This window comes from Caretta caretta, chromosome 3 (genome assembly GCF_965140235.1).
Source record: "Caretta caretta isolate rCarCar2 chromosome 3, rCarCar1.hap1, whole genome shotgun sequence".
NCBI lineage: Eukaryota > Metazoa > Chordata > Testudines > Cheloniidae > Caretta > Caretta caretta.
The window spans coordinates 12,577,976-12,603,576 of NC_134208.1; the positions used below are offsets into that span (position 1 = coordinate 12,577,976).

Consider the following 25,601-nt stretch of genomic DNA (forward strand, 5'->3'; position numbering starts at 1 on the left):
AAAGGGCTAGCCTCACCAGTCTGTTCAGCCCACTGCAGAAGCACACCTGCCCTGAGTACACAGGATTTATCACAGTCTGAGAGGAAAAACATGTTGTTGGTAGTGTTGTGGGTTCAATTTAATTCAATAGCGAGGTGTCAAGTAGCTAGGCTTAATCAACTTTACTAATTAACGATGATTAGTCAAAGATTAATACAGCATAATACAGATAGGAAGGCCAATACATTGCCAACCCATCTGGGAGACAGCAACGCAGCAGGTCAACTGTCTCAAAATCTGAGCTTCATTCTACTTCTCTATATACGATATACAATAGATGAAGGTCTCACTATTTCTTTGCATTACTTTAAAGCTAGTTTTATCTGTCTTCTTTGAGAAGCTTTTGAACACTTTGTGATATGCTTACACAGACCCTACAATAAACAGGACAGAAATTGAAAACAAGTTTTTTATCTTATTTGACCATAGCAATCCAGAAATTTTCCACTGAATGCATCTGATGAAGTGAGCTGTAGCTCATGAAAGCTTATGCTCAAATAAATTGGTTAGTCTCTAAGGTGCCACAAGTCCTCCTTTTCTTTTTGCAAAATTTCAGTGACATCCTGCACTTGCAATAGTTGGGTATAGAGGGCATGTTAGTTAAGCATCCACAAACTTGTTTGTCTTGTCCTGTCCCTCTGGAATGACTGCACCTAACACTGAAGTACAACATTTCATGTCTCCCTTTGGTTAAACAGCTTAACATAAGTAAAAAGCATCTGGGAAAAAACTTAACATGAATAAAATTCATAGTTCTACAAAAACATGTAATATATATGTTATAGTATATGATATTCATAGAATCATAGAACTGGAAGGGCCCTCCAGAGGTCATCTAGTCCAGTCCCCCGCACCCTGCTAACAGTGACACGCAAACCTTAGAGACTTTGGTTATCTGGCTCCATACACATTTGCAAGACAGACGATCCGTAGTAGCCAGGCATAGCATGAATACCTAGAGGTTAGTTGGTTAAGTATATTTCTCAAGACTGGTGATACTCTTATATTATACACAGTGGAGTCATGCAAAGGTTACAGCGTCTAACTATAGAACACTTTTAGTGTTATACAATTCAGCATGAAAATAAAGCATTCTAAATAGCATGTACTGTACTTATTCTCTATTAGCTACTGTCTTATTCTGGTAGCATAAATGTCTCCTTTTTAATCACACTTATAGCTACAACTCCTCCCAGGCTTTGATTGATACATTTTGCTTGTCAGAGCTGAATGCATCTGTTTTCTGGTAGTTAACACAAAAGCAATTTATATGCCTGGCTAATAGTTCTGTTTGTGAGACCTGGTTTCCCAGTCTGCTTGCAAAAGTCAGCTTCACAAACCTTGACACAAGTTTTTTCCTTATCTGGTAACTGCCCCCAGCATTAACCAGCGTATGTAACTAAATATGCAAGTAGTGTTTTTCCAGTTTGTCTTTGGCCTGGCTGCAAAGCACCATGGGGCTTTGGCTTAGTTTGGTCAACAGTAGGTAGCCCTGGTTAAAATATTGGCTGTAGATCACTGAGCTCCCTTCTCTGAACAGAAGCTTCTCAAGGTCAAAGCCCTATCTAATATTCCAGTAATGAATTTAATTGGTTTATCTTTTCTTTTTAATTTTAAGTAGACTACAACATTCAACCCTCCCACCTCCCCAGGAAAGTGTCAGGCAGTTCAGTGCATGTTTTTGTTTTGTTTTTCATATTAAAAACAGACACACACTCTCTCTCTGTGTGTCTCTCTCTCTCTTCCCTGAAAGGACAGGACGTGCTATTTTAAACGACAATAACATGAAGCCTTGCCCTTTGTAACTCTTAGCATGAAAACTGTTGGGAGCAGCTTGTGAAGAAGGAAAGCCAGCTGGTCCCAGGCACAGTGGTAGCTGTTAAAACCCCCATATCTACAGATACTACAGTGGTATGAGAGACCTCAGTTATTTGCTATTGCAAACATAGGGAAATACTGGGATGAATCAGCAGGAGTTGTAAGCAAGACACAAGAAATAATTCTTCCACTCTACTCCACACTGATTAGGCCGCAACTGGAGCATTGTGTCCAGTTCTGGGTGCCACCTTTCAGGTAAGATGTGGACAAATTAGAGACAGTCCATAGGAGCTCTACAAAAATGGTAAAAGGTCTAGCAATCATGACCTCTGAGGAAAGATTGAAAAAAACGGGTTTAGTTTAGTTTGGAGAAGAGAAGACTGACTGGGGACATTATAACCGTTTTCAAGTACAGAAAAGATTGTTATAAAGAGGAGGACGAGAAATTGTGCTCTATACCACTGAGGCTAGGACAAGAAGCAAAGGGCTTAAATTGCAGCAAGGGAGGTTTAGGTTGGACATTAGGAAAAACTTCCTGTCAGGCTTGTTAAACACTGGAAAAAATGTTGCCGAGGAAGGTTGTGGATTTTCCTTCACTGGAGGTTTTTAAGAGTAGGTTACACAAATACCTGTCAGGGATGGTCTAGTTGTTACTTAGTCCTGCCTTGAGTGCAAGGGACTGGACTAGATGACCTAGTCAGGTTCCTTCCAATCCTACAGTTCTATGATTCTGTGGCCCACTAGTCTAATCCAGTTTGGAAATTCCTATGTTCCAAAGCCCCTCTTTTAATTATGATAATTATTTGTATTGCCATTGTACCAAAGAGTCCCGGTCCTGGACCAGGACCCCATTGTGTTAGGCATTGCACAAATATGGGACAAAAAACCCCAGTCCCTGCCCCTAAATAAAAGATAAGAGACAACAGTTGGATACAGGCAGGTAGGGGAGCCCAAGGAAACAATAAGACAATACTGGTCAGCTTAGTAGCCTGTGGTCTCTGCACACAAGCAGCCTGACCATTGTCAAATGTTTTGTAGGCACCATGGCAAAGGAGAGTTTTAAGGAAGGATTTGAAGGTGGATAATGAGGTAGCTTTGTGGATGTTTACTGGAATCTTCTCCAAGGTGAAGCATAAGAGAAAACACCAACATGCTTGTTAGAAAATGTAACGGGTGGGCAAGAGAGGCTGGCATCATGGGCATAGATGAGTGTCGACAGTTCAATAGCAAAGGAGAGGTGATAGGTAGGGTGGGGATTGACTTAAAGGGCCTTGAAAGTGAAGACCGCTTATGTTTGAGGCAATGGTCTATAATCTAGAGGGACAATACATATAGAGGAATCGTTATCCCTGTTTTACAGTTGTGGAGCAAAGGCATGGAGAAGTTAGGAGTGTTTTTGTCAAAGGGACCCCAACCCCCCATTCAAATTCTGTGAGAGCAGGGGGCGCAACTTCTTTTGGCTCGCTTGAAAACCCCAGCCTGTATTTCTTGCCCAGCATCACACGGGGAGTCTGTGGAATAGCTGGGAATTGAATTGAGACTGCCTGACTCTTAATCCAGTGGCTGACCCACAAGACCATGTATTCCTTCATCTCTTGTATCTGTTATATGCAGCACCTTTGGACATGAACTAGCAAGTTTGTATGTGAGTGACCAGTTGTGTTTTGCTCTTTTGTTGTTTTTAGGTGGCAAGCTCTTGTTGGCTGGCCCTGGACCCATAGAAATCCATGCTCATTATATTCTGGTATCTGATGGTGGCAAATTTCAGGTGGGATCCCCAGATAAACCTCTCCGGGACAAAGCCCACATCCATCTCTACGGAAGCTTTCATTCTGCAACCTTCTTTCCATATGGGGCCAAATTCCTGGCTGTGAGGAACGGGACCATTTCCATGCATGGTGAGTTGGAGAGGGTACAGTGTGGCTCTCTCTCTAACCTTAAAAAAAGTGTTGATCATATTTCTAGTTAAGACAATGACTGAGACAACATGAGTCATTTGGGATGGAATTTTCAGACAGAGTTCTGAACCTACCGTCAGGGTCAGATGTTCCAAAAAACTGAGCTCCCACTTGGGTGGGAGTTTGGCCATGAGTTTGGCCCTAGATCTCTACTCTCTGCTCCAAGTGGCCCTATTTCCGAAGAGCATAGCATGTTAGATGCTGACCCCTTTTGCAAATCTGTCCATAAGCGGGAGCTGTGGCAGGGTGCGAGCACTCATGAAAATCTGGCCCTTAGTTGGGTGCCTAAATGACAGCTGAGCACTTCTGCAGATCTGTCCCCAGTCATGAGTTCTGAGTACTTGGAAACTGGACATTTGAGCTCTGGGATGTCACTCTTGCTGTGCACAGCATGGGTCTGCTCTGTGGGTATGATGGTACAGGGGATCTTTTTCCTCTTCTACCTTGTAGAACAGCAGGACAGGGTCCCTACCTAGCACTCAGGAGAATGCTCAGGTTGGGGACAGGGCTCTCGCTTCACCCAGCTTCAAAGGAGTACAGAATGTCAGCTGAGAATCCTGACCAGGCCCATGCCGAGCATGCCATGGTCATCAGTTCATACCAGCTGGAACAGACATGCTACTTCTTTTCAAAGGGGCACTAAAGTGCACCGGGCAGCACGCTCCCCTCCATGCCCACGTCTGAACTGAGCCATTATGTCCTGTGCCAACAGAGAGCCTCCGGCGTCAGCAGCACAAATGGCTCAGCTCTGCTCCCGTTGCTCCCCAAGTCAAAGTCTTAACTAACAGACAATTTTCAAATGCAATATTTGCTTTAGCAAAGGTGTGTGTGTGTTTGTAACCTAGCACATATTATGGTGCTTCATTTCTCCCCCCATCATAGCATGCCCACATTAGCATTGGGTATGCACTTGTATCCTCCAGCAGGGCTTGAATTTACAATCCCCTGTCCCATGGGCAGGACTGTTCTCATCTGAGCTTTACTGACATGCACGGCTTTCAGTCAAAGACAATGCAAGCCACCAAGGGGTACAATTTGAGCCATGAGTGACTAGAGGGAGGGACACAAAGGGGGCACCAGCTGAAGGGGGGCATGTGACCCCCCCGTGATTTGTCCCCGTCCCGCACATGACCCCCTCACATGACTCCTCCCCATCCCTCTCCACATGTGACCCCCCACATGACTCGTCCCCACCCAGCCTGGGGGCCCCGCGCTCTCCCGTCCCCTCCCCATCCCACGTTACCTGGCGGGGGCGGCTCTGTTCCAGTCCCCCTGGCATGTGGAGCCACTAATGCACTCTCCCAGGCAGCCTCTGGCCATGCTGTCTGCCTGGGCTGGGAGCAAGCTCTGCTGCTGTGCTGTTGTAAGGGGACTGTTGCCCTCTTACTAACATTCAGTGGGGGTGTTTTCGTTGCTAGCTCCCAGTACTAAGAAGGGGGAAGGGTCGATGGGGAATCAGGACCCTGAGACTGACAGCCCCCAGGAACAATGGGGAGAGCCCAATGCTCCAGGTCAGCCTGAATGACAGGGCGGGCTAATCAGGGAGTCAGGAGGCCTGGGAGGTCCCGTCCTCTGTGTGAGCTGGATTTGCCTGGGTCAGACGGAGTGGGGCTGAGCTAAGGAGAAAGCAGGGGCCCAAGCTGAGCTGGGGAGCAGAGATGTGCCAGATCCAGAGGGACCAGAATAGCAGCCCAGAGAGAGCAGACCCTGTCCTGGGAGCAGAGCTGCAGCCCCAAAGCCAGAGGCACAGCCCAGAGAGAGCAGACTTGCCCTGGGAGCAGAGCTGCAGCAACCAGAGCCAGAGAGGCCAAAGAAGCAGCCCAGGGAGCTGGAGGCAGAGCAGCAGCAGCAGTGCAGAGACCGAGTGGTGGAGCTGGGGCTGGAGCAGTCCGGAGCTGGGTGCGGTGAGCAGCTGGGGGCACCGAGGGGGACCCTGGGCAGTGGGCCCAGCACAGGGAGACTCCTCAGCCAAGAGGCTCTGCAGGCCAGGCTTGGATCGTAACCCCGACAGGGCGGGGGCGACACCGGGAAGAAGGGTCCTACCACTTAGATCCTAAGAGCATGTGGCCACCAGAGCAAGTATCCAACCCACAGCATCCCTACAGCACAGCCAGGGCCTGAGCAGGGGGCCTGGGGACTTATAAGGAACAGACTGTGAACTGCCCGGACATTCCAGAGACACTGTTTGTGGTGTTCCCTGCCACAGAGTGGGGTGATGTGTTTTCTTTAACTTTTCCCATTTTTCCTTATTCTTTTTAAAACTAATTGTTGATTAAATAACTTGCATTTGCTTTAACTTGTATGTAATGGTCAGTGGGTCAGAGAAGTGCCCAGTGCAGAGAGCGCACCCTGGAGTGGGGACACCCTAGCCCCTCTCCTAGGTGACCACAGCAGGGTTGGGGGTCGAGCCCCCCAGGAATCCTGGGCCCAGCCTTGTTGGGGTTACAAGGGATCTGCCAGACAGGAGAGTGGAAGGGGCGTCCTCAAGGGCAGGGAGGCCACTGGGTAAAGGAAGTGGGAGCGAGGACTCAGATCCTTTCGTTAGCCCACTTCACGGGGGTAGTGCAGAAGCCAGGAAAGTTCCCCACAATAGCGGGACTATTCCCCTGCTTACACTGTGATCCTGTCAGTTCGTATGAGCTAAGCAGGGCTAGGTGGGGTTAGTGTTTGAATGGGAGACCACACATGAATGCTGGAGTGTAACAGGAACTAGTGCTGTTGATTCAGGAAGTTACACCGTTCCTGTAGAATTTGCATTGGGGTGAACAGGGTGCTCTGCTACACCTGGAGGTGCCAACTTTCGGGTGAGATCCAAAGTTGGGTGAGATGTTCTTGACCACTTTGGGTATTGTGAGATTGAATTATTTAATGCTTGTAAAGTGCTTTAAGATTGGCATTTGACAAGCCTTATAAAAGAACAATGTATTTCTACACCATTTCGTACAGAGGGACTTTGTCATTATAACATCCTATCACACTCACATTGTATCCTAGGCTGACACGCACAAAATCTCCTTATTCATAGATTCACAGAGTTTGAGGCCAGAAGGGACCATTAGGTCATCTAGTCTGACCTCCTGTATAACACAGTCCAGAGAATTTCACCCAGTTACCCCTGTATGGAGTCCAAAAACTTGTGTTAGATTAAAGCATAATTAGAAGATGTCAAAAGATGGAGGATCCAGCAGTTAATCACCCTCACTCTTAAAAATGTGTGCCTAATTTCTAATCTGAGTTCATCTGCCTTTGACTTCCAGCCATTAGTTCTAGTTCTGCCTTTTCAGCTACGTTAAAGGACCCTTCCATTTTCAGTTTTGATTTGGATTCAGTCAGTCTAATGCAGTCATTGTTTAGATGGCATCTAGTGCTGCTTTTAAGCTGTAGGCCTCCTCCTCTCACTGGATCAGGCTCGGAATGATTTGCCTACCTTGAGACATACTTGTCAGTAAAGCTCTTCAAGGCACCAAGATTCCCTCCCTCAAGCTTGTGCTGTCACCTTGAGACTTGTCAGGAGCTGAAGGTTAATGTCAGGGCAGCACTTCCTTCTATGGCTGTAAAGGACTGGGTGGATTGAGCGTGTGATAAATGCACACCAATGAATGCTTTCAATCAAGTTCAAGGATTTTCAGGACAAGCCATTCAAATGCTGACATAGTCTCGACATTAAGGTATGTGTGTCTAGGGCAGATTTCACAGTATTGGTGAGTTCAGGGTCTTTTTTTTTTTTTTTTTTAAACCATGCCTCCATTTTGTGTTATTTTCCATTATTTTTATTATTTGTTGATTTTCAAGAGTGTGCTTGGCATTACATAGAACATAAAGGAGAAAAGCTACCTGCCCCCAATGAGCTTTAAAATCAAGAGGCAAAGGTAACCCACTGTCCCACAGTGACTATGAGTCTGTCGTAGCTACCAGCTGAAGAAGTTGTTCCTCTGGGTGCATGCTTTTAGCACTCGAGGTCATGGGTTCAGTCCCTGTGATGATCCAAGGATGCCACTCTAAACAACGCTTCAGAAACGCAAAATGTTAGGAGGCTGGATTCAACACAAAGTGGTGCAGGTTCCCCCTCACCCCACCTCTTGGTCATGAGTAAATAAGAGCATTTCTTTGAGAGGCAAATTAGCACGTGTGTTTTGAGGAAGGAATTTAAACAGGTGAGTGTTCCACATCATAGAAAGGGAGAAGTTACTGAATAGAATGGATGGAGCAAGGAGAGTTGAGAGTAGTGACCTAGCTAAACTCATGCTGGGTGAAACTTTGTTGATGTAAGTGGAGCTACAGCACGGATACATTCCTTTGGACCACAGGTTGGAGCAGAGTAGTGCAGGGCTTTGATGAAGAGCGATACAGAAAGGAGCCGTTCCTGAGTTAGTGTCATGCTGGGGGACGTGTTTTTTGAAGAACTGTTGCCTCTCCTCTCACTCATACACAGAGCATTTTCCTTTTGTTGTTTTCTCCTAAGTCATTTCCCATTTCAGATAGTTTAATGGAAGAAATAATTTCTATCGCATCTTCTATTGATCCTTCAATTTTGGGTGTTTCTGTGGCCCCCTTTATTGTAGTATCCAGGTACTTCACGAGCTTTGAGGTGTTTATCCTCACTGCACCTCTGTGAGTTAGGGAAGTGCTATTATCCCCGTTTCACAGGTGAAGAACTGAGATACAGAGAGATTCAGTGACTAGACAGAGGTCACACAGGGAGTCTGTGGTAGTATAAAGAATAGAACCTGGGTCTCTAGAGTCCCACACTTGTACCCCATCCCCTGGACCACCCTTCCTCTCTTCATGCATAGGCCAGTGGAGCACGGTTAATATTTATTCACTGCCAAAGTTCCGAGTGGTGCTGCTTTTCAGACAAAAACAAGAAGGCAAGGTCCCTGCTCCAAAGAGTCTACAATCTCAGTGCCAAATCCTGATTCCCTCGCACATTCATGGAGCCCAGTTGAATGCTGTCTAACTTATGGGGAAAGCCTGTTTGTCTTAAGTGAGTAGCCCCACTGAATGGAGGTGGATGGGAGATAGCAAAAGCCCATGTGCATGGCATTGTTTAGGTGCCGTAGCTCTACAGTGAAGGCATAGGCAAGAGGGGAGGGTTGGGTGCCAAAAGACATTAGCTATGTGGTGGAACGTGAAGGCAAAAGTGGCTTGGCACATTAGCGGAAACACTCTGCGTTTCAGTTTTTCACTGGCGATTCAAGACATCCAGACTTTCTGTGCTGTCACTTCTAAACTCTGTAACATACAGTCCCCATGCATGGCTTCAATTAAAGTTCACTGGAACCATGTAATCCGCAATTTCGCATTGAAGCGGTGGAAGCCTGCTAGAAAATAAAACGGGAAGGAAAGTGTTTTTGCTGGCTTGACACCACTTACATCAAACAGAAACATGTTATTCTGGCTCCAATTTAACATTAGCCTAGCCCATGGTCTAGAACAAATTAGGGTGCATGTCAGCTCTCCTTCTCCTCTTATATATGTTATCTCAATCAGTCATTCAACAAGCAGGCTTTAAAATGTTCAGCCATCTCAGCGAAGACAGGACTGAGTGCGATTTAATTTCTTTTCTTTTTAAGACTGGAAAGTTTGGGGAATGTTTTGCTGCTATGGTTGAGTTCAGCTTGTTTAGTAAGCGCTGTCAGCAGCTCGCTTTGATATGTTAATATGACTAACAGTCTCCCAGAATTCCCCGTGAGTGGCAGTCCTGTGCTCTGGTGGTCACAACAGATTGGGAAATTTCACTGTTGCCTTTGGCTTTAGCCAACTCCCCTGCCAATCAGAGCATGCCACCCATAAACCACCTGCCAATCACATGTCAGTGTTAAAGGGGGTCTCAGTCAGCTGGGGTGGCTTGAATTTTTGACAACGTAATTATGGCCCTTGCTTCCACATTGAAATCTTGAGCAGGATTGAGGGAGTTTTATTGATTGTTCAGAAAGGAAATTTATCAATGTCTCCGGCTCCGTTCATACTTTAATTCCCCAGAAAACTCTGACAAGTTCCCTAAGAGAAATCTAGCTCGTTGGCCTTGGCTGTACTTGCGTCTTTGTCTTTCTCAGCAAAATTGATTTGGCCCCACACTGTGGATTCTGAGTGAACCTTCAGCATTTCAGATGGCTGTGTTCACAAGCAGCACAAGGCGGGTGGGCACACTGCCTATGGAACAAACCTACCCCTTCTCTGCTAAAAGATATTTGCCACCTGCTTTCACAGGCAGACTGTAAAGGAATTCACAATCTGGCCTTTAGAAAACAGACCAGTGTTTAATGATTTAATAGTGTCCTTCTCATGTCCTGTGAGGATTTTACATATCTTTTAAAAATATCATTTATAGTTCAGAAGATATTGTTCATTAGCTCCATTCATGGGATCTGTCTAGTGTGTGTGTGTGTGTGTGTGTATGTGTGTATATGTGTATGTGCAGGTGAGAGAAAGAGAGAGGGGCCTAATTCTCTGTTTCCCTGCACTGTGTGGAAAGTGGGTGCAAAATGCTACTATTTTGGTGTAGTAAAGTTTTACTCGCACTGTATACTGGTGTGAATGACTACGCAAGGTGTAGGGCAAAGGAGAACCAGGCCCAGAGAGTTTAAATTCAATAGGATACTCATTTATTGCTATGGTCCCAGCATGTACGTAAAGAAATTTGATCAAAAAATAAAATACTCTTGCTGGAAGATTGCAATGTAACACCCCTTTATTTCTTAGAATTCAGCACGATAACACACAAGAACCCAACCCAGGGAGACAAATCAGGCTGCTCTCTAATGCAGACAAAGACAGCTCACCCCACCTTGTTTTAGGCTGGCTCTTCCCAGGCTGACTGTTTCGACTCAGCTTCCCTAGGGAACCCCCTAGCCTGCAAGGAGAACCAGGAATCCCTCTCTCCACAATCTTAAAGTGATAGCTTACAATTCCATCACAGTTCTCAATATGCTGTATTAATCACCATACAAAATAAATGCAGTGAGATTCATGGTCTGCGCTAGTTCACCAGACTAGGTCCGGGTCCCATGTCTCCTGCACTCTACATTTTCCTTCATTCCAGTTGAACAATCCAATGGGAGCTTTTTAATAGCAGAACAGAGAGAGTGAGTTGGACTCTGTACTCAATGGAGAGTTGTAGCAGGCCATAGAGCTCTGGTGGGATGTGCTCTTGGGGGCCTGTGTTACTTAGCAAACAGATTGCTGTCTGCACTTGGAGCTTTTGCAGGGTGTGAAGCTTCATTTCTGGTGTGAGTTGCAATAACCAAGCCTGGAGCTCATGAATGCATGGATCGCTGTGGTGAGATCTGTGCCTAGCAGAATCTGGATGCAGTTTTCTGGCAGACACAGCTGGAGTTGTGTTCTTCCTAGCGCTTCCTTCTTGTTAGAACCCTTCTGTTTTGGCTGGCTTGAACTTAAACCAGTTGCTCTTCATCTGGATGCTGACCTTACTTAGGAATGGTGAAAACAAGGAAGTGACGTTATGTGCATCTGATGTAAGGAGACTGAAGGCTTGTCTTCACTACCAGCTAAATTGGCGCCACTGCCATCAATGCAGCGGTGTCAATTTAGTGGGTCTGGTCAACATGTGCTGAGTTGATGGGAGAGTGCTCTCCCGACGATTTCAGTACTCTACCTCCCCAAGAGGCAGAAGCTATGTTGATGGGAGAGCATCTCCCGTAGACACTGCTGTAAATCAATCTGAACTACATAGTCTTACATTACATAATTTACGTAATTTAACTAGCGTGATTTAGATTGAGTTACCTCATTAGTGTAGACTAGGACTTAGAGATGGGTATTGTCTGCATGCTTCTGGCATGCCTTCCTATGTTTTCTCCCATGATTACCACAGTGGGTAAGAAGGTTGAGCCTTGGGGGTCTCTGTAGATGAGGGCTTTGGAGGTAGAGAAACATTAAAAACCTTTAGAAATCTCATCAGAGCACCCAGTATTTCAGTGCTTCTACTTCTGGCTCCAACTGCAACCGAGATATTGGGAAGAATGGAGGTGCACAGCAAAAAAATGAAAGTCAAGCAACAATTTTCAAATCTCAAAAGTTTTGGTTTGAATTTCAGGCTCTGGATGGAGATAGGAGAAAGTTTGGCGAAGTCTGCAGTGCTGAAGAGTCTGGGTCTAGATCAGAATTGTCCAAAAGCCCCAGGCTGTCCTAACCTGAGGTCCTGATTAGGACCCATCGTATAGCTTTTATTTTATCCAGATCATTTTGTTCATCTCTAACTTTCACCCGCTCCCTTGACAGTGACAGAATCGATGTGTCTAATTCCCTTTCTTCACATGGTGAGGATGTAGCTAACTGATCTTAGCATTTAAATGATCATTCTGCCCTGCATTCTCATTCCTGCAGGCAGACATTCCCTGTCTCGTTCAGTAACAGCTCTGTAGATTAACTGGCAATAATGCAAAATGTTAACAGCTGTGCGCAACTATTGATGAGCATGTACAGTATTTAGCTGCCGTATTTGAAGCAGTTTGTTAATGGTGCAACACCATGTCAGTTTAAAGGAGGTTTTCCTGTATCATACCTTTGGCTATGCAATATTTTTATGCACATTGTGTGTTTTGTGTGATACTTATTGGCTCATTCATTTATGCAAAGGGATCACAAGAGCTGAGACATCTTTTCCCTTTTCTCTCTCTCTCTCTTTTTTTTTAATATACACACAGTGGCACTAAGTTAGTATAATATCCAGGTAAACACTGATTAAAGGAATCCCTTTGGAAAGTAACTAGCATCCAGGGAATGTCACATGGAAAATGCCTGTTCTCCAGGATGTTTTGTAGCTAGTAAGGAACAATGAAGAGGGTTTCTCTATATATGTGTGTTTATACAGCCCTCATCATTATAGTATCTGAGCAATCTCAATCATTAATGAATGGATAGATATGATCAAAAATATTAGTTTCATCAACATCAAAACATTTAATGGGAATGTGTCTATTCTGATTAAATTTTCAATGGAAGAACATCAACACAATTCTTTTTTACTTTCTCATTTCAGTGATGAAGAAATATTTTATTCTGATAAGGTAAAAAACATTTAGTTTCAACTTTACCATGTCATTTTGACTTATACCTTTTAATATTTTATCTATATATATATAAAATCATATTTATATGTGTAATATGTTATAACTTTTCAGCATTATCCAAACATGTTTTAACCTTATCAAAATTAAATAATTTGACATTATTGAAACAAAACATCTGATGGTTCCAAATCAAATTTTGGGGGGATTTTTGTTCTATGGTGAATTTCACAATTTAGATTTTTTTGTTCGGATTCGGAGTGAAAACAAATGTCAGCATTTCAATTTTTCAGCCAGCGGCATCAGTGGATTTTATCCTCACAGCGTCCTCTGGGAATGCATTCTCCCCATGGTACCCGTGGGACATTAATCTGCTCTGTGCCTCGAGCAACTTGTGCTGGTCACACAGGACTGAGCAGGGATCTGAAGCCAGATGGATCGAATCATAAGCCACTGCCCAACTCACTGGCCCATTCTCCCTACCACGCCCCAGCCTTGTCCTATGGCTGTTGGCAGATGATGCTGGGTTGTAACTACTGGGAAGAACAAAATCCCAAACCCATCTGTCTCTCCCTTGCAGCAGGAATTCTCTTTTTGAAGTAGGCATGCCTCCCCCTGCTGCTGTCTCATATTTTCTTTGATACTGAGAAGCTGGAGGGGGCTTTCACTCAGGGAACTTCCAGGAGAATGGGGCAATACAGGTTCCTCAGGGCAGGATACTGGGGATGGATATACTCCTCCTTCATGTCCTCACAGTTAAGCAGTTATGTATAAGAAAAGACCCCACAGGGCACAAATGAAAAGCTTTTTGCGCTGGCTGTGGCGTCCAAGTGACAGAAAAAGCAGCTGTGTTTCAGTGAGAGCTGCCCACACACAGAAATTTGGCCCGGAGTAGTAGAGGCGGGTGGAAAAATATCGCCCACTTTCTCTCAGAGCAGAAAACTGTTCCCTGTCTTTAGAAGCTGTGCTGCAGGAAAAGCAGAGAGCTCCCTTAATTCAGATGCAGGGTAGAGACTTTGTGCAAAGACAGAGACTAGATTGAGGATTAAAATTAAATGAGGGGGAAAAAAAAACCCGAATACCTCAGTCTGGGGTGTGAATTAGTAGGCTGTTAGTGAATGCTGAGGACTAGTTCTTCAGATCCATGCCTTCAGCTGCATGAGAGAAGTGGGGTATGTAGGTGTGATTTTTGTGTGTGCTGTTTTTGTATATTAACTATGGAGCAGCGGTAGCTGAGATCTAACAACAAATTAAAATCCTCTCTCTTTTTCAAGGAATGTGTTCCCAGTGGCCGCTTAGTCATTTGCTGTTTCTGACCTTTCCAAATTTTAGGAAGGGCAAAGTTAAGTTTGGGTAGGGAGTGTAAATTAGATGGGGTCAGAGTGAGTAATGAAAGATTATTACATGTCTCTGGGGAACAGGTTAGATCTCTTAGGCATTACTTTCCAGACAGTTTAACACTGTTTTTATTCATTATTATTATTTAAGATGTGTAGCTTTTGGAAAGATAATTTTTATATGATAGCTGGAATCTATTGAATTACATTTTCAACCATTACTCTCTTTAATGAAGTTTTCTTTGTTTGAGAATATAAAATAAAAGTAACCTTAACTGAGTGTGTCAAGTATCAGAGGGGTAGCTGTGTTAGTCTGTATCCACAAAAACAATGAGGAGTCCAGTGGCACCTTAAAGACTAACAGATGCATCTGAAGAAGTGGGTTTTTTACCCACGAAAGCTTATGCCCAAGTAAATCTGTTAGTCTTTAAAGTGCCACCGGACTCCTTGTTGTTTGTGCAAGTTCTGCCTTTTGTACATGGGAGGCAAAGAGCCTGACTTTCATTTACACTAAATCCTTTTTAATCTGCTTTGGTAGGGCCACTTTACACTTCCAGAGCAATGCAAAGAGGCCTGTAAAGAAGAATCAGGCCCAAATTATGCATTGAGTAATATAAACTCTGGGAGTGATTTACTGAGATTACCATCCCTAGTAGCCAATGAAGTGCTGTTCCCTACTGTGTATTTGGCCTGGTCTAAATGCAAAAATTAGGTCAATGTAGCTGTGGTGCTCAGGGGTGTGAAAAATGCCGATCAACCCCCTGGTGTAGATGCAGCTAGGTCGATGGAAGAATACTTTTGTCAACCTTACTACTGTTGCTCGAGGAGGTGGATTTCCTAGAGTGACAGAAAACCCCCTTCCATTGAATTGGGAAGTGTCTACACTACGGTGCTGCACCAGCCTAGTTACAGCCCTATAGCTGTGCTGCTATAGCACCCATAGTTCAGGTATGACCTTTGCTAGTATTTTATATGCTGTCATTTTAAATGTTAAAGTTTCCTTCACTTCCCTTGGAAGATGATTCTGCAATCTTTCATTTTTTTAGCTTGGTAAAAATTTTCCACTTTTTTTTTTAAATTGGAAACAAAAATTGTTACCAAAAAGAGTTTTCAGTAAAATAAAATAGGTTTTTCAGTTCAGTTTTAGGTAATTTTTTTAAAAAAGAATTTGTGTACTAAAAATGGTTTATGAAAAGCACACATTTTTCAGTTTTTGGTTTCATTTTTTTTTGTTGAAAAACCAAAACTTTTTTGGGTGAAATTGCAAAAACATGAAATGTTTGTGAAATTTCTCAAAAATTGGCATTTTTCAGCCAGCTCTATTTGTTAATTCTTTCAATTTTCCTGCCAGCCCTGATCAATTTCTTTAAATTTTTCTGCTTTTAAGGGACCGAGAGCTGAACAGTGAATTCCAGAGGGAGAGTTACTTCCCTTTTCTGTGACACGATACCCCTGTTGGTGCATTCCAAAATGGCAGTGGTCATCATTAAACAGTCAGTGTATATTCTGTGACACCATGGTTATTTCTTGTTCTGCAAACTTCAACATGGTTTTGCAGAGTGAGCACAGTCCTGAGAGTTACTCATGGGGAAATTAACCATTTAAACTGACTTTCTTCTTCAAGTGATAGGGAGGTTGTCGACCACTGTCTTCCATCTTTTGCAATTGTGACAGAGTTGCAAAACTTTCAGTTTCCTTTGGATGCCACTCCTCTGGTGAAAAGAAAAGGAGTATTTGTGGCACCTTAGAGACTCATCAATTTATTTGAGCATAAGCTTTCGTGAGCTACAGCTCACTTCATCGGATGCATACTGTGGAAAGTGTAAAAGATCTTTTTATATACACACAAAGCATGAAAAAATACCTCCTCCCACCCCACTTTCCTGCTGGTAATAGCTTATCTAAAGTGATCACTCTCCTTACAATGTGTATGATGATCAAGGTGGGCCATTTCCAGCACAAATCCAGGGTTTAACACGAATGTCTGGGTGGGTGGGGGTTGGAAAAAACAAGGGGAAATAGGCTTGAATAGAGACTGGGAGTGGCTAAGTCATTATGCAAGGTAACCTAAGTTAATTGTATCCAATTTGCAAATGAATTCCAATTCAGTTTCTTGCTGGAGTCTGGATTTGAAGTTTTTTTGTTTTAATATTGCGACCTTTAGGTCTGAGATCGAGTGACCAGAGAGATTGAAGTGTTCTCCGACTGGTTTATGAATGTTATAATTTTTGACATCTGATTTGTGTCCATTTATTCTTTTATGTAGAGACTGTCCAGTTTGACCAATGTACATGGCAGAGGGGCATTGCTGGCACATGATGGCATATATCACATTGGTGGATGTGCAGGTGAACGAGCCTCTGATAGTGTGGCTGATGTTATTAGGCCCTGTGATGGTGTCCCCTGAATAGATATGTGGGCACAGTTGGCAATGGGCTTTGTTGCAAGGATACGTTCCTGGGTTAGTGGTTGTGTTGTATGTGGTTGCTGGTGAGTATTTGCTTCAGGCTGGGGGGCTGTCTGTAGGCAAGGACTGGCCTGTCTCCCAAGATTTGTGAGAGTGTTGGGTCATCCTTCAGGATAGGTTGTAGATCCCTAATAATGCATTGGAAGGGTTTTAGTTGGGGGCTGAAGGTGACTGCTAGTGGCGTTCTGTTATTTTCTTTGTTAGGCCTGTCCTGTAGTAGGTGACTTCTGGGAACTCTTCTGGCTCTATCAATCTGTTTCTTCACTTCCGCAGGTGGGTATTGTAGTTGTAAGAATGCTTGATAGAGCTCTTGTCGGTGTTTGTCTCTGTCTGAGGGGTTGGAGCAAATGCGGTTGTATCGCAGAGCTTGGCTGTAGACGATGGATCATGTGGTGTGGTCAGGGTGAAAGCTGGAGGCATGTAGGTAGGAATAGCGGTCAGTAGGTTTCCGGTATAGGGTGGTGTTTGTGACCATCGTTTATTAGTACTGTAGTGTCCAGGAAGTGGATCTCTTGTGTGGACTGGACCAGGCTGAGGTTGATGGTGGGATGGAAATTGTTGAAATCCTGGTGGAATTCCTCAAGGGCTGCTTTTCCATGAGTCCAGATGAAGATGTCATCAATATAGCGCAAGTAGAGTAGGGGCATTAGGGGACGAGAGCTGAGGAAGTGTTGTTCTAAATCAGCCATAAAAATGTTGGCATACTGTGGGGCCATGCGGGTACCCATAGCAGTGCCGCTGATCTGAAGGTATACATTGTCCCCAAATGTAAAATAGTTATGGGTAAGGACAAAGTCACAAAGTTCAGCCACCAGGTTAGCCGTGACATTATCGGGGATAGTGTTCTTGACGGCTTGTAGTCCATCTTTGTGTGGAATGTTGGTGTAGAGGGCTTCTACATCCATAGTGGCCAGGATAGTGTTATCAGGAAGATCACCGATGGATTGTAGTTTCCTCAGGAAGTCAGTGGTGTCTCGAAGGTAGCTGGGAGTGCTGGTAGCATAGGGCCTGAGGAGGGAGTCTACATAGCCAGACTATCCTGCTGTCAGGGTGCCAATGCCTGAGATGATGGGGCGCCCAGGATTTCCAGGTTTATGGATCTTGGGTGGTAGATAGAATATCCCAGGTCGGGGTTCCAGGGGTGTGTCTGTGCGGATTTGATCTTGTGCTTTTTCAGGGAGTTTCTTGAGCAAATGCTGTAGTTTCTTTTGGTAACTCTCAGTGGGATCAGAGGGTAATGGCTTGTAGAAAGTGGTGTTGGAGAGCTGCCGAGCAGCCTCTTGTTCATATTCCGACCTATTTATGATGACAACAGCACCTCCTTTATCAGCCTTTTTTATTTTGTTGTCAGAGTTGTTTGAGGCTGTGGATGGCATTGTGTTCTGCACGGCTGAGGTTATGGGGCAAGTGATGTTGCTTTTCCACAATTTCAGCCCGTGCACATCGGCGGAAGCACTCTATGTAGAAGTCCAGTCTGCTGTTTCGACCTTCAGGAGGAGTCCACCTAGAATCCTTCTTTTTGTAGTGTTGGTAGGGAGGTCTCTGTGGATTAGTATGTTGTTCAGAGGTATGTTGGAAATATTCCTTGAGTCGGAGACGTCGAAAATAGGATTCTAGATCACCACAGAACTGTGTCATGTTCGTGGGGGTGGAGGGGCAGAAGGAGAGGCCCCGAGATAGGACAGCTGCTTCTGCTGGGCTGAGAGTATAGTTGGATAGGTTAACAATATTGCTGGGTGGGTTGAGGGAACCATTGCTGTGGCTCCTTGTGGCATGTAGTAGTTTAGAAAGTTTAGTGTCCTTTTTCTTTTGTAGAGAAGCAAAGTGTGTGTTGTAAATGGCTTGTCTAGTTTTAGTAAAGTCCGGCCACGAGGAAGTTTGTGTCGAAGGTTGATTTTTTATGAGAGTATCCATTTTTGCATCCGATGAAGTGAGCTGTAGCTCACGAAAGCTCATGCTCAAATAAATTGGTTAGTCTCTAAGGTGCCACAAGTACTCCTTTTCATTTTTGACAGCTCATTCTTAATCTTTCCCTGTTTGCTGTAGAGGATGTTGATCAGGTGATTCCGCAGTTTCTTTGAGAGCGTGTGGCACAAGCTATCAGCATAGTCTGTGTGGTATGTAGATTGTAATGGATTTTTTACCTTCAGTCCTTTTGGTACGATGTCCATCTGTTTGCATTTGGAAAGGAAGATGATGTCTGTCTGTATCTGTACAAGTTTTTTCATGCAGTTGATAGATTTCCACTCCATACGGCTAAATGCAGTGCCTTGCATAATGACAGGTTTCAGAGTAACAGCCGTGTTAGTCTGTATTCGCAAAAAGAAAAGGAGTACTTGTGGCACCTTAGAGACTAACCCATTTATTTGAGCATAAGCTTTCGTGAGCTACAGCTCACTTCATCGGATGCATACTGTGGAAAGTGTAAAAGATCTTTTTATATACACACAAAGCATGAAAAAATACCTCCTCCCACCCCACTCTCCTGCTGGTAATAGCTTATCTAAAGTGATCACTCTCCTTACAATGTGTATGATAATCAAGGTGGGCCATTTCCAGCACAAATCCAGGGTTTAACACGAACGTCTGGGGGGGAGGGGAGGATAGGAAAAAACAAGGGGAAATAGGTTACCTTGCATAATGACTTAGCCACTCCCAGTCTCTATTCAAGCCTAAGTTAATTGTATCCAATTTGCAAATGAATTCCAATTCAACAGTTTCTCGCTGGAGTCTGGATTTGAAGTTTTTTTGTTTTAATATTGCGACCTTTAGGTCTGAGATCGAGTGACCAGAGAGATTGAAGTGTTCTCCGACTGGTTTATGAATGTTTCTGGATCTTTTTCTTGATCTTCCTGGTTTGCCTGCGATCTTGCCTGATAGTATGAATGCCAGATTGAGTCGCTCGGTGATCGGCGGGCACTACTTCTGCAGAAGGATATTCTTCTCTAATCTCGGGTCTCAAGTAATTGTGCTCTTTTAAAATTTATCCTTATCACCTCATCATTTGTAGGCTGGTTATCCAGCAAATTGTAACATTCTTCTCTTCCCACCAAAATGCTAATGTCCGAGGGCTGGTCTACATGGGGAACTCACACCCCTGAGAGGCGCAGCTATGCCGACCTAACCCCTGGTGTAGACAGCAATAGGACAACAGAAGAATTCTTTCGCAGACCTAGCTACTGCCTCTTGGGAAGGTGGATTATCTACGCTGACAGAAGTACCCCTCCTGTCGGCATAGATACTATCTACAGTGAAGTGTTGCAGCTGTGCTGATGTAGCAGGTTAAACATACCTGGGTCTCTGTGTCCTTTTAAAGTGTCCAGCTCTCACTTCCATACAGGAGGGTTAATCATATGTAGCACTTCAGTAGTCTAGCACGGATGTGTAACTTTAACTTTCAACAGCACAGAAATCTTTGGATGTGTTTTCTGCAAGCTGTGTCTTTCTCTTGATTTCTTCATTGTGTCTTCTGTCTGATGTTATTAAACACCCTAAATAGGGGAGGCAATTCACTTGTTTCACCACTTTACTGTCTAGATGTAGATATTGTCTAGTCTACTTACCATACTTTTTGTCTTCCCAACATTAATAGTCATTCCATATTTCTTGCTGGCATTATCCACAGCAATAAGCATGTTCTGAAATTCTTCCTAGTAGAAATGATGCCAACTAGGTCATTGGTTTTTACTATGTTGTTGTATATGCCATTGACCTGTATACCCTAGTTGGTGTCTTCTAAACTTTTTCCTTCTGTGTGTAAGTCGAATAGTTGCGGGAAAAGGATGAAACCTTGGTGTAAACCTTCTTGATGCTGCAATACTCATATTTTGTAGTTCGTTGGGATTGTTGCAGACTTATTTAATCGTGGCCTATGTTTGCATGTACAGTACCATCTTTGGGCTTTCGTGGTATTTTATATGGCCAGCAGTGCCACTATCTGCTCCACCACGCAATGTTAGTACTGTCGTCAGATTGTCTGTGACTGCTTAATTAACAGGTCTCCATGGTTATATCATATCTAAAGGCTGTTCCACTATCTGCAACCCATGGCTGTGCTCGGTGCCGATGAGAAGATTACTCAGACCTGCGTATGCTGCTGACAAGTTTTGTTTTTTTTTAATATCATTGCAACTCCTCCTTCATGCCTCTCTCCACCCAAATTAATGGATTCACTTTCCCCATTTGAACAATAGTGATACTATTTTCTCACCTACTTCTGAGAATCAGTTGGTTAATGTCTGTATAAAGTGCTTTGAATTTATACAATGCTATATAAATGCAAAGTGAGTGTTGACTTTTTAATGGCAGATACTCTGTCAGACTACTGCTTGTAATCATAGAATCACAGAATCATAGAATATCAGGGTTGGAAGGGACCCCAGAAGGTCATCTAGTCCAACCCCCTGCTCGAAGCAGGACCAATTCCCAGTTAAATCATCCCAGCCAGACCTTTGTCAAGCCTGACCTTAAAAACCTCTAAGGAAGGAGATTCTACCACCTCCCTAGGTAACCCATTCCAGTGTTTCACCACCCTCTTAGTGAAAAATATTTTTCCTAATATCCAATCTAAACCTCCCCCACTGCAGCTTGAGACCATTACTCCTCGTTCTGTCATCTGCTACCATTGAGAACAGTCTAGAGCCATCCTCTTTGGAACCCCCTTTCAGGTAGTTGAAAGCAGCTATCAAATCCCCCCTCATTCTTCTCTTCTGCAGGCTAAACAATCCCAGCTCCCTCAGCCTCTCCTCATAACTCATGTGTTCCAGACCCCTAATCATTTTTGTTGCCCTTCGCTGGACTCTCTCCAATTTATCCACATCCTTCTTGTAGTGTGGGGCCCAAAACTGGACACAGTACTCCAGATGAGGCCTCACCAATGTCGAATAGAGGGGAACGATCACGTCCCTCGATCTGCTCGCTATGCCCCTACTTATACATCCCAAAATGCCATTGGCCTTATTGGCAACAAGGGCACACTGCTGACTCATATCCAGCTTCTCGTCCACTGTTACCCCTAGGTCCTTTTCCGCAGAACTGCTGCCTAGCCATTCGGTCCCTAGTCTGTAGCTGTGTATTGGGTTCTTCCGTCCTAAGTGCAGGACCCTGCACTTATCCTTATTGAACCTCATCAGATTTCTTTTGGCCCAATCCTCCAATTTGTCTAGGTCCTTCTGTATCCTATCCCTCCCCTCCAGCGTATCTACCACTCCTCTCAGTTTAGTATCATCCGCAAATTTGCTGAGAGTGCAAACCACACCATCCTCCAGATCATTTATGAAGATATTGAACAAAACCGGCCCCAGGACTGACCCTTGGGGCACTCCACTTGATACCGGCTGCCAACTAGACATGGAGCCATTGATCACTACCCGTTGAGCCCGACAATCTAGCCAGCTTTCTACCCACCTTATAGTGCATTCTTCCAGCCCATACTTCCTTAACTTGCTGACAAGAATACTGTGGGAGACCGTGTCAAAAGCTTTGCTAAAGTCAAGAAACAATACATCCACTGCTTTCCCTTCATCCACAGAACCAGTAATCTCATCATAAAAGGCGATTAGATTAGTCAGGCATGACCTTCCCTTGGTGAATCCATGCTGGCTGTTCCTGATCACGTTCCTCTCATGCAAGTGCTTCAGGATTGATTCTTTGAGGACCTGCTCCATGATTTTTCCAGGGACTGAGGTGAGGCTGACTGGCCTGTAGTTCCCAGGATCCTCCTTCTTCCCTTTTTTAAAGATTGGCACTACATAAGCCTTTTTCCAGTCATCCGCGACTTCCCCCGTTCGCCACGAGTTTTCAAAGATAATGGCCAATGGCTCTGCAATCACAGCCGCCAATTCCTTAATATAGGATGGTTATGTGTTTAAGGAACTGGCCTGGGACTCACAAGATCTGATTAACTTCCCAGCTCTGCCACAGACTTCCTGAATGATCATGGACAACTCACTTAATCTCTGTGCCTCAACTTCTCATCTGTAAAATGGGGAGAATATTTCCTCTCTCCCATTCTTTGTCTTGTGTATTTTGACTCCAACCCTGCACCAGTATGCCAGTGCACTATGAATTGCATGATCAGAGCCTCTTTGTAAACTTTTAAGGGAAGGACTCTCTCTCACTATGTGCTTGATCCAAAGCTCATTGAATTCTATGGCAAGACTCCCAGTGACTTCAGCTTTGGATCAGGCTCTTTGTGTGTGAACAGTGTTAGGCACAATGAAGCCCTGATCTCAGGTGGGGCCATTATGTCTTATTTTACTATAAATAAGGCATATCAAACTCTGTACCTGATTTGCTGGTATCAGTCCGGGTCTCTTTTGGCATTCCTAGTGGTCACAATTTGTTTTAAGTGGAAGATTATTTTTTAGGCCAGAAAAAAAATGGATTTATCCCCCTAGGTTAATAATAATAAAAACAAACTTCTTTCTCAGACATACCTCCCTGAAAGGGAAGGTTCTTTAAAAGAGTTCTTCTATTTGGTGTAGCGTTTCACTGGGAGGAAAAGTGGGCTCTGGTACTGTGTTTCACAGCCGAGATCAATACTGTTTCTCCCCCCCCTTCTCTTTTCTGGTATGCTGAGAGGTTGGCAGAAAGGCTGGGCATGTGATCCGTTTTATAACTGAGGCCAGGGATGTGGCTGGTGAATTAATGATATAAGGAAACACACTGCTATCACTGCTCTTCGTCTAAGGGAGACACAGCTTTTGTTGGATGCAATTAATAATCAGGATGGGTAGAATTTTCAGAAGTGCCTAAATGACTTAGGAAGTCAAGTCCCAAAGGCAGTGATGACTCCAGATTTATTTAGGTCCTTTTGAAAATACTTTACAGTTGCCGGGGGCTTACATGTTCAGAGCTGGGTTGTTCAGGCACCTTATTTAGGCACTTAAATTCAAGCAGCCTGATTTTTTCACAAGATGCCACAGAAATACCTTTTGAAATTAATGGGAGCTGCAGATGTTCCAGATCCCCGAAAATCTGGCCATTTAGATGCTTAAATATCAATGCAATTGCCTAATTTTAGGAACCCCCATTTGAAAAAAAAATTACAGCACTAATGTTTTCCATGTTCTAAGGAGTTCAAGAAGCCACCTCAACCTATTTCAGTCAGTATGATCACACACAACTGCTGACTTTAAATTTTTTCCACACTTTTATAGTATTCAACAGATTGCTTCAGGAACTAGGTGTTAGAAATAAGGTGAAGTAACGTTAATACTGTGTTATAAGTCAAATCCAGCTAAGCCGTTAAACACGTGCTTAACAAAAAGCATCCACAAAGCGATCTCTCAGTTCTTGTCCTCAAGGGAAACCTGCACAACACCTTCAAAAGACAAGTGTAGGGACTTAAATTCATAACTCTGGACCCCTGAAATTATGGCTCCTTACAACAATTTGTAACTTACTCACCCTCCTTTGTCCTATGACTGCAGAAGTGTTAATTTCCCACTTCATTTTAACTGGCTTCCTGCAACATGTGTTAACCCCAAATGTTTAACATTCTGTCCTGTCTTGTATTTAGCTGTGTCACTCTGATTACTTTTTCCAGACCTGAAGAAGAGCTCTGTGCAGCTCAAAAGCTTGTCCCTTCCATTAACAGAGGTTGGTCCATTAAAAGAGATTATCTCACCCAAATTGTCTTTCATTTAGCATTAGAATCATAGAATATCAGGGCTGGAAGGGACCTCAGGAGGTCATCTAGTCCAACCTCCTGCTCAAAGGAGGACTAATCCCCAATTTTTGGCCCAGATCCCTAATTCACAACCCTAGGTGTAGCAGGCCAATGCTCAAACCACTGAGCTACCCCTTGGTGAGCAAGCCCCCTGAGTTCAGCACATACTTATTCAGCAAAGCACTTAAGAATGGACTTAATCACCTGCTTAAAGTTATGCACATGCTTCTGTACTTTGCTGCATTGGGGCCTAGGTCTTGAACTATAAGACATTTCTGTAAAGACCAAATACGTCTCTAGTGAAGTCAGTGAAAAAGCTCTTATTGACTTCAGTGGGGCCAGGATCTGACCTAATGATTTTACTGGGTCTAATTGTCTGAAGGTGATGAGGATTTTACCTACAGGATACTGTTGGTATTGTAGGAAAGGAGAATGGTGTATTGAGGTTTAAATGTTAACATAGTCCAAATGGTACACTCACTTTGTACAACTATAGAAGACTGCAAGCCACTGGAGAATCAGGGCCCTACCTACTTGTCACCATTTATACTCTGTCTACATTTTGCATTTCACTTACATAGGAGAGTGAATCTAAACAGGTCAGTATCACTTTGTTTTCAGTAACAATGTTTAGCACTTATAAGATGGTTTACATTTTGAGAGTCCTGTGCAAAATTTAACGGTTTGTGCATAGTCAAAATGGATATTAAGTTCAAGAAGAGCTTAGTGTGGTCAGTACTCACAGGATCTGACTCTTACTATTAACCCAGAAGGTAGTTAAGTAGTAGTATCCTTTTTGAAGGTGGGGAAACTGAGTCACAGTGAGGTGAAGTGACTTGCTGAAAACCACAGTGTGAGGTGGTAACAGAGCCAGGATTGGAGATGAACTGTTCATAGAGCCTAGCTTCAGGATTTAATCCACTTTAACATGCTGCTTTAGAATGAATTACATCCCAGGTTGACCTGTAGTAGCACCGTGCTGTGCTCTTCAGGGTTCAGTATTTAAATACATTTCTATTAATTAGTTTAGTAGTATATTTTATTCCCTCTTTACCCAAATCTAAATTTTCGGTTTAAAGTATCCTTTTTGATTGTCCTTTTAACTGTGGAGCTGTTGCTTCAAATCTCAAGATTTGTTTTCCTGAGCTCATTTAATTATTAAAAATGAATTTAAATAATTAAGGCGCTCTACAGAGTCATCTATTTTTCAACACTTTTGAGTGTTTGTAGTGCAGTCCTTCTGGTGAAGAAGAACTTTTGATTAATCACAGCGGCTTTGTA

At 43.7% G+C, this 25,601-nt stretch overlaps 1 protein-coding gene across 11 annotated transcripts in view; it reads left to right on the forward strand.

Moving 5' to 3' along the window:
• PKHD1 (PKHD1 ciliary IPT domain containing fibrocystin/polyductin) overlaps positions 1-25,601 on the forward strand; it is a 417,278-nt gene that overhangs the window by 146,294 nt on the left and 245,383 nt on the right. For all 11 annotated transcript variants that reach the window (XR_007356005.2, XR_007356007.2, XM_048845758.2 and 8 more), the window contains one exon: positions 3,543-3,755. Coding sequence is in view for 9 of the 11 variants with exons in the window: in XM_048845758.2 (XP_048701715.2) it covers positions 3,543-3,755 (213 nt within the window). In the remaining 2 variants the exon portion in view is untranslated. The remainder of the gene's footprint in view (positions 1-3,542; positions 3,756-25,601) is intronic.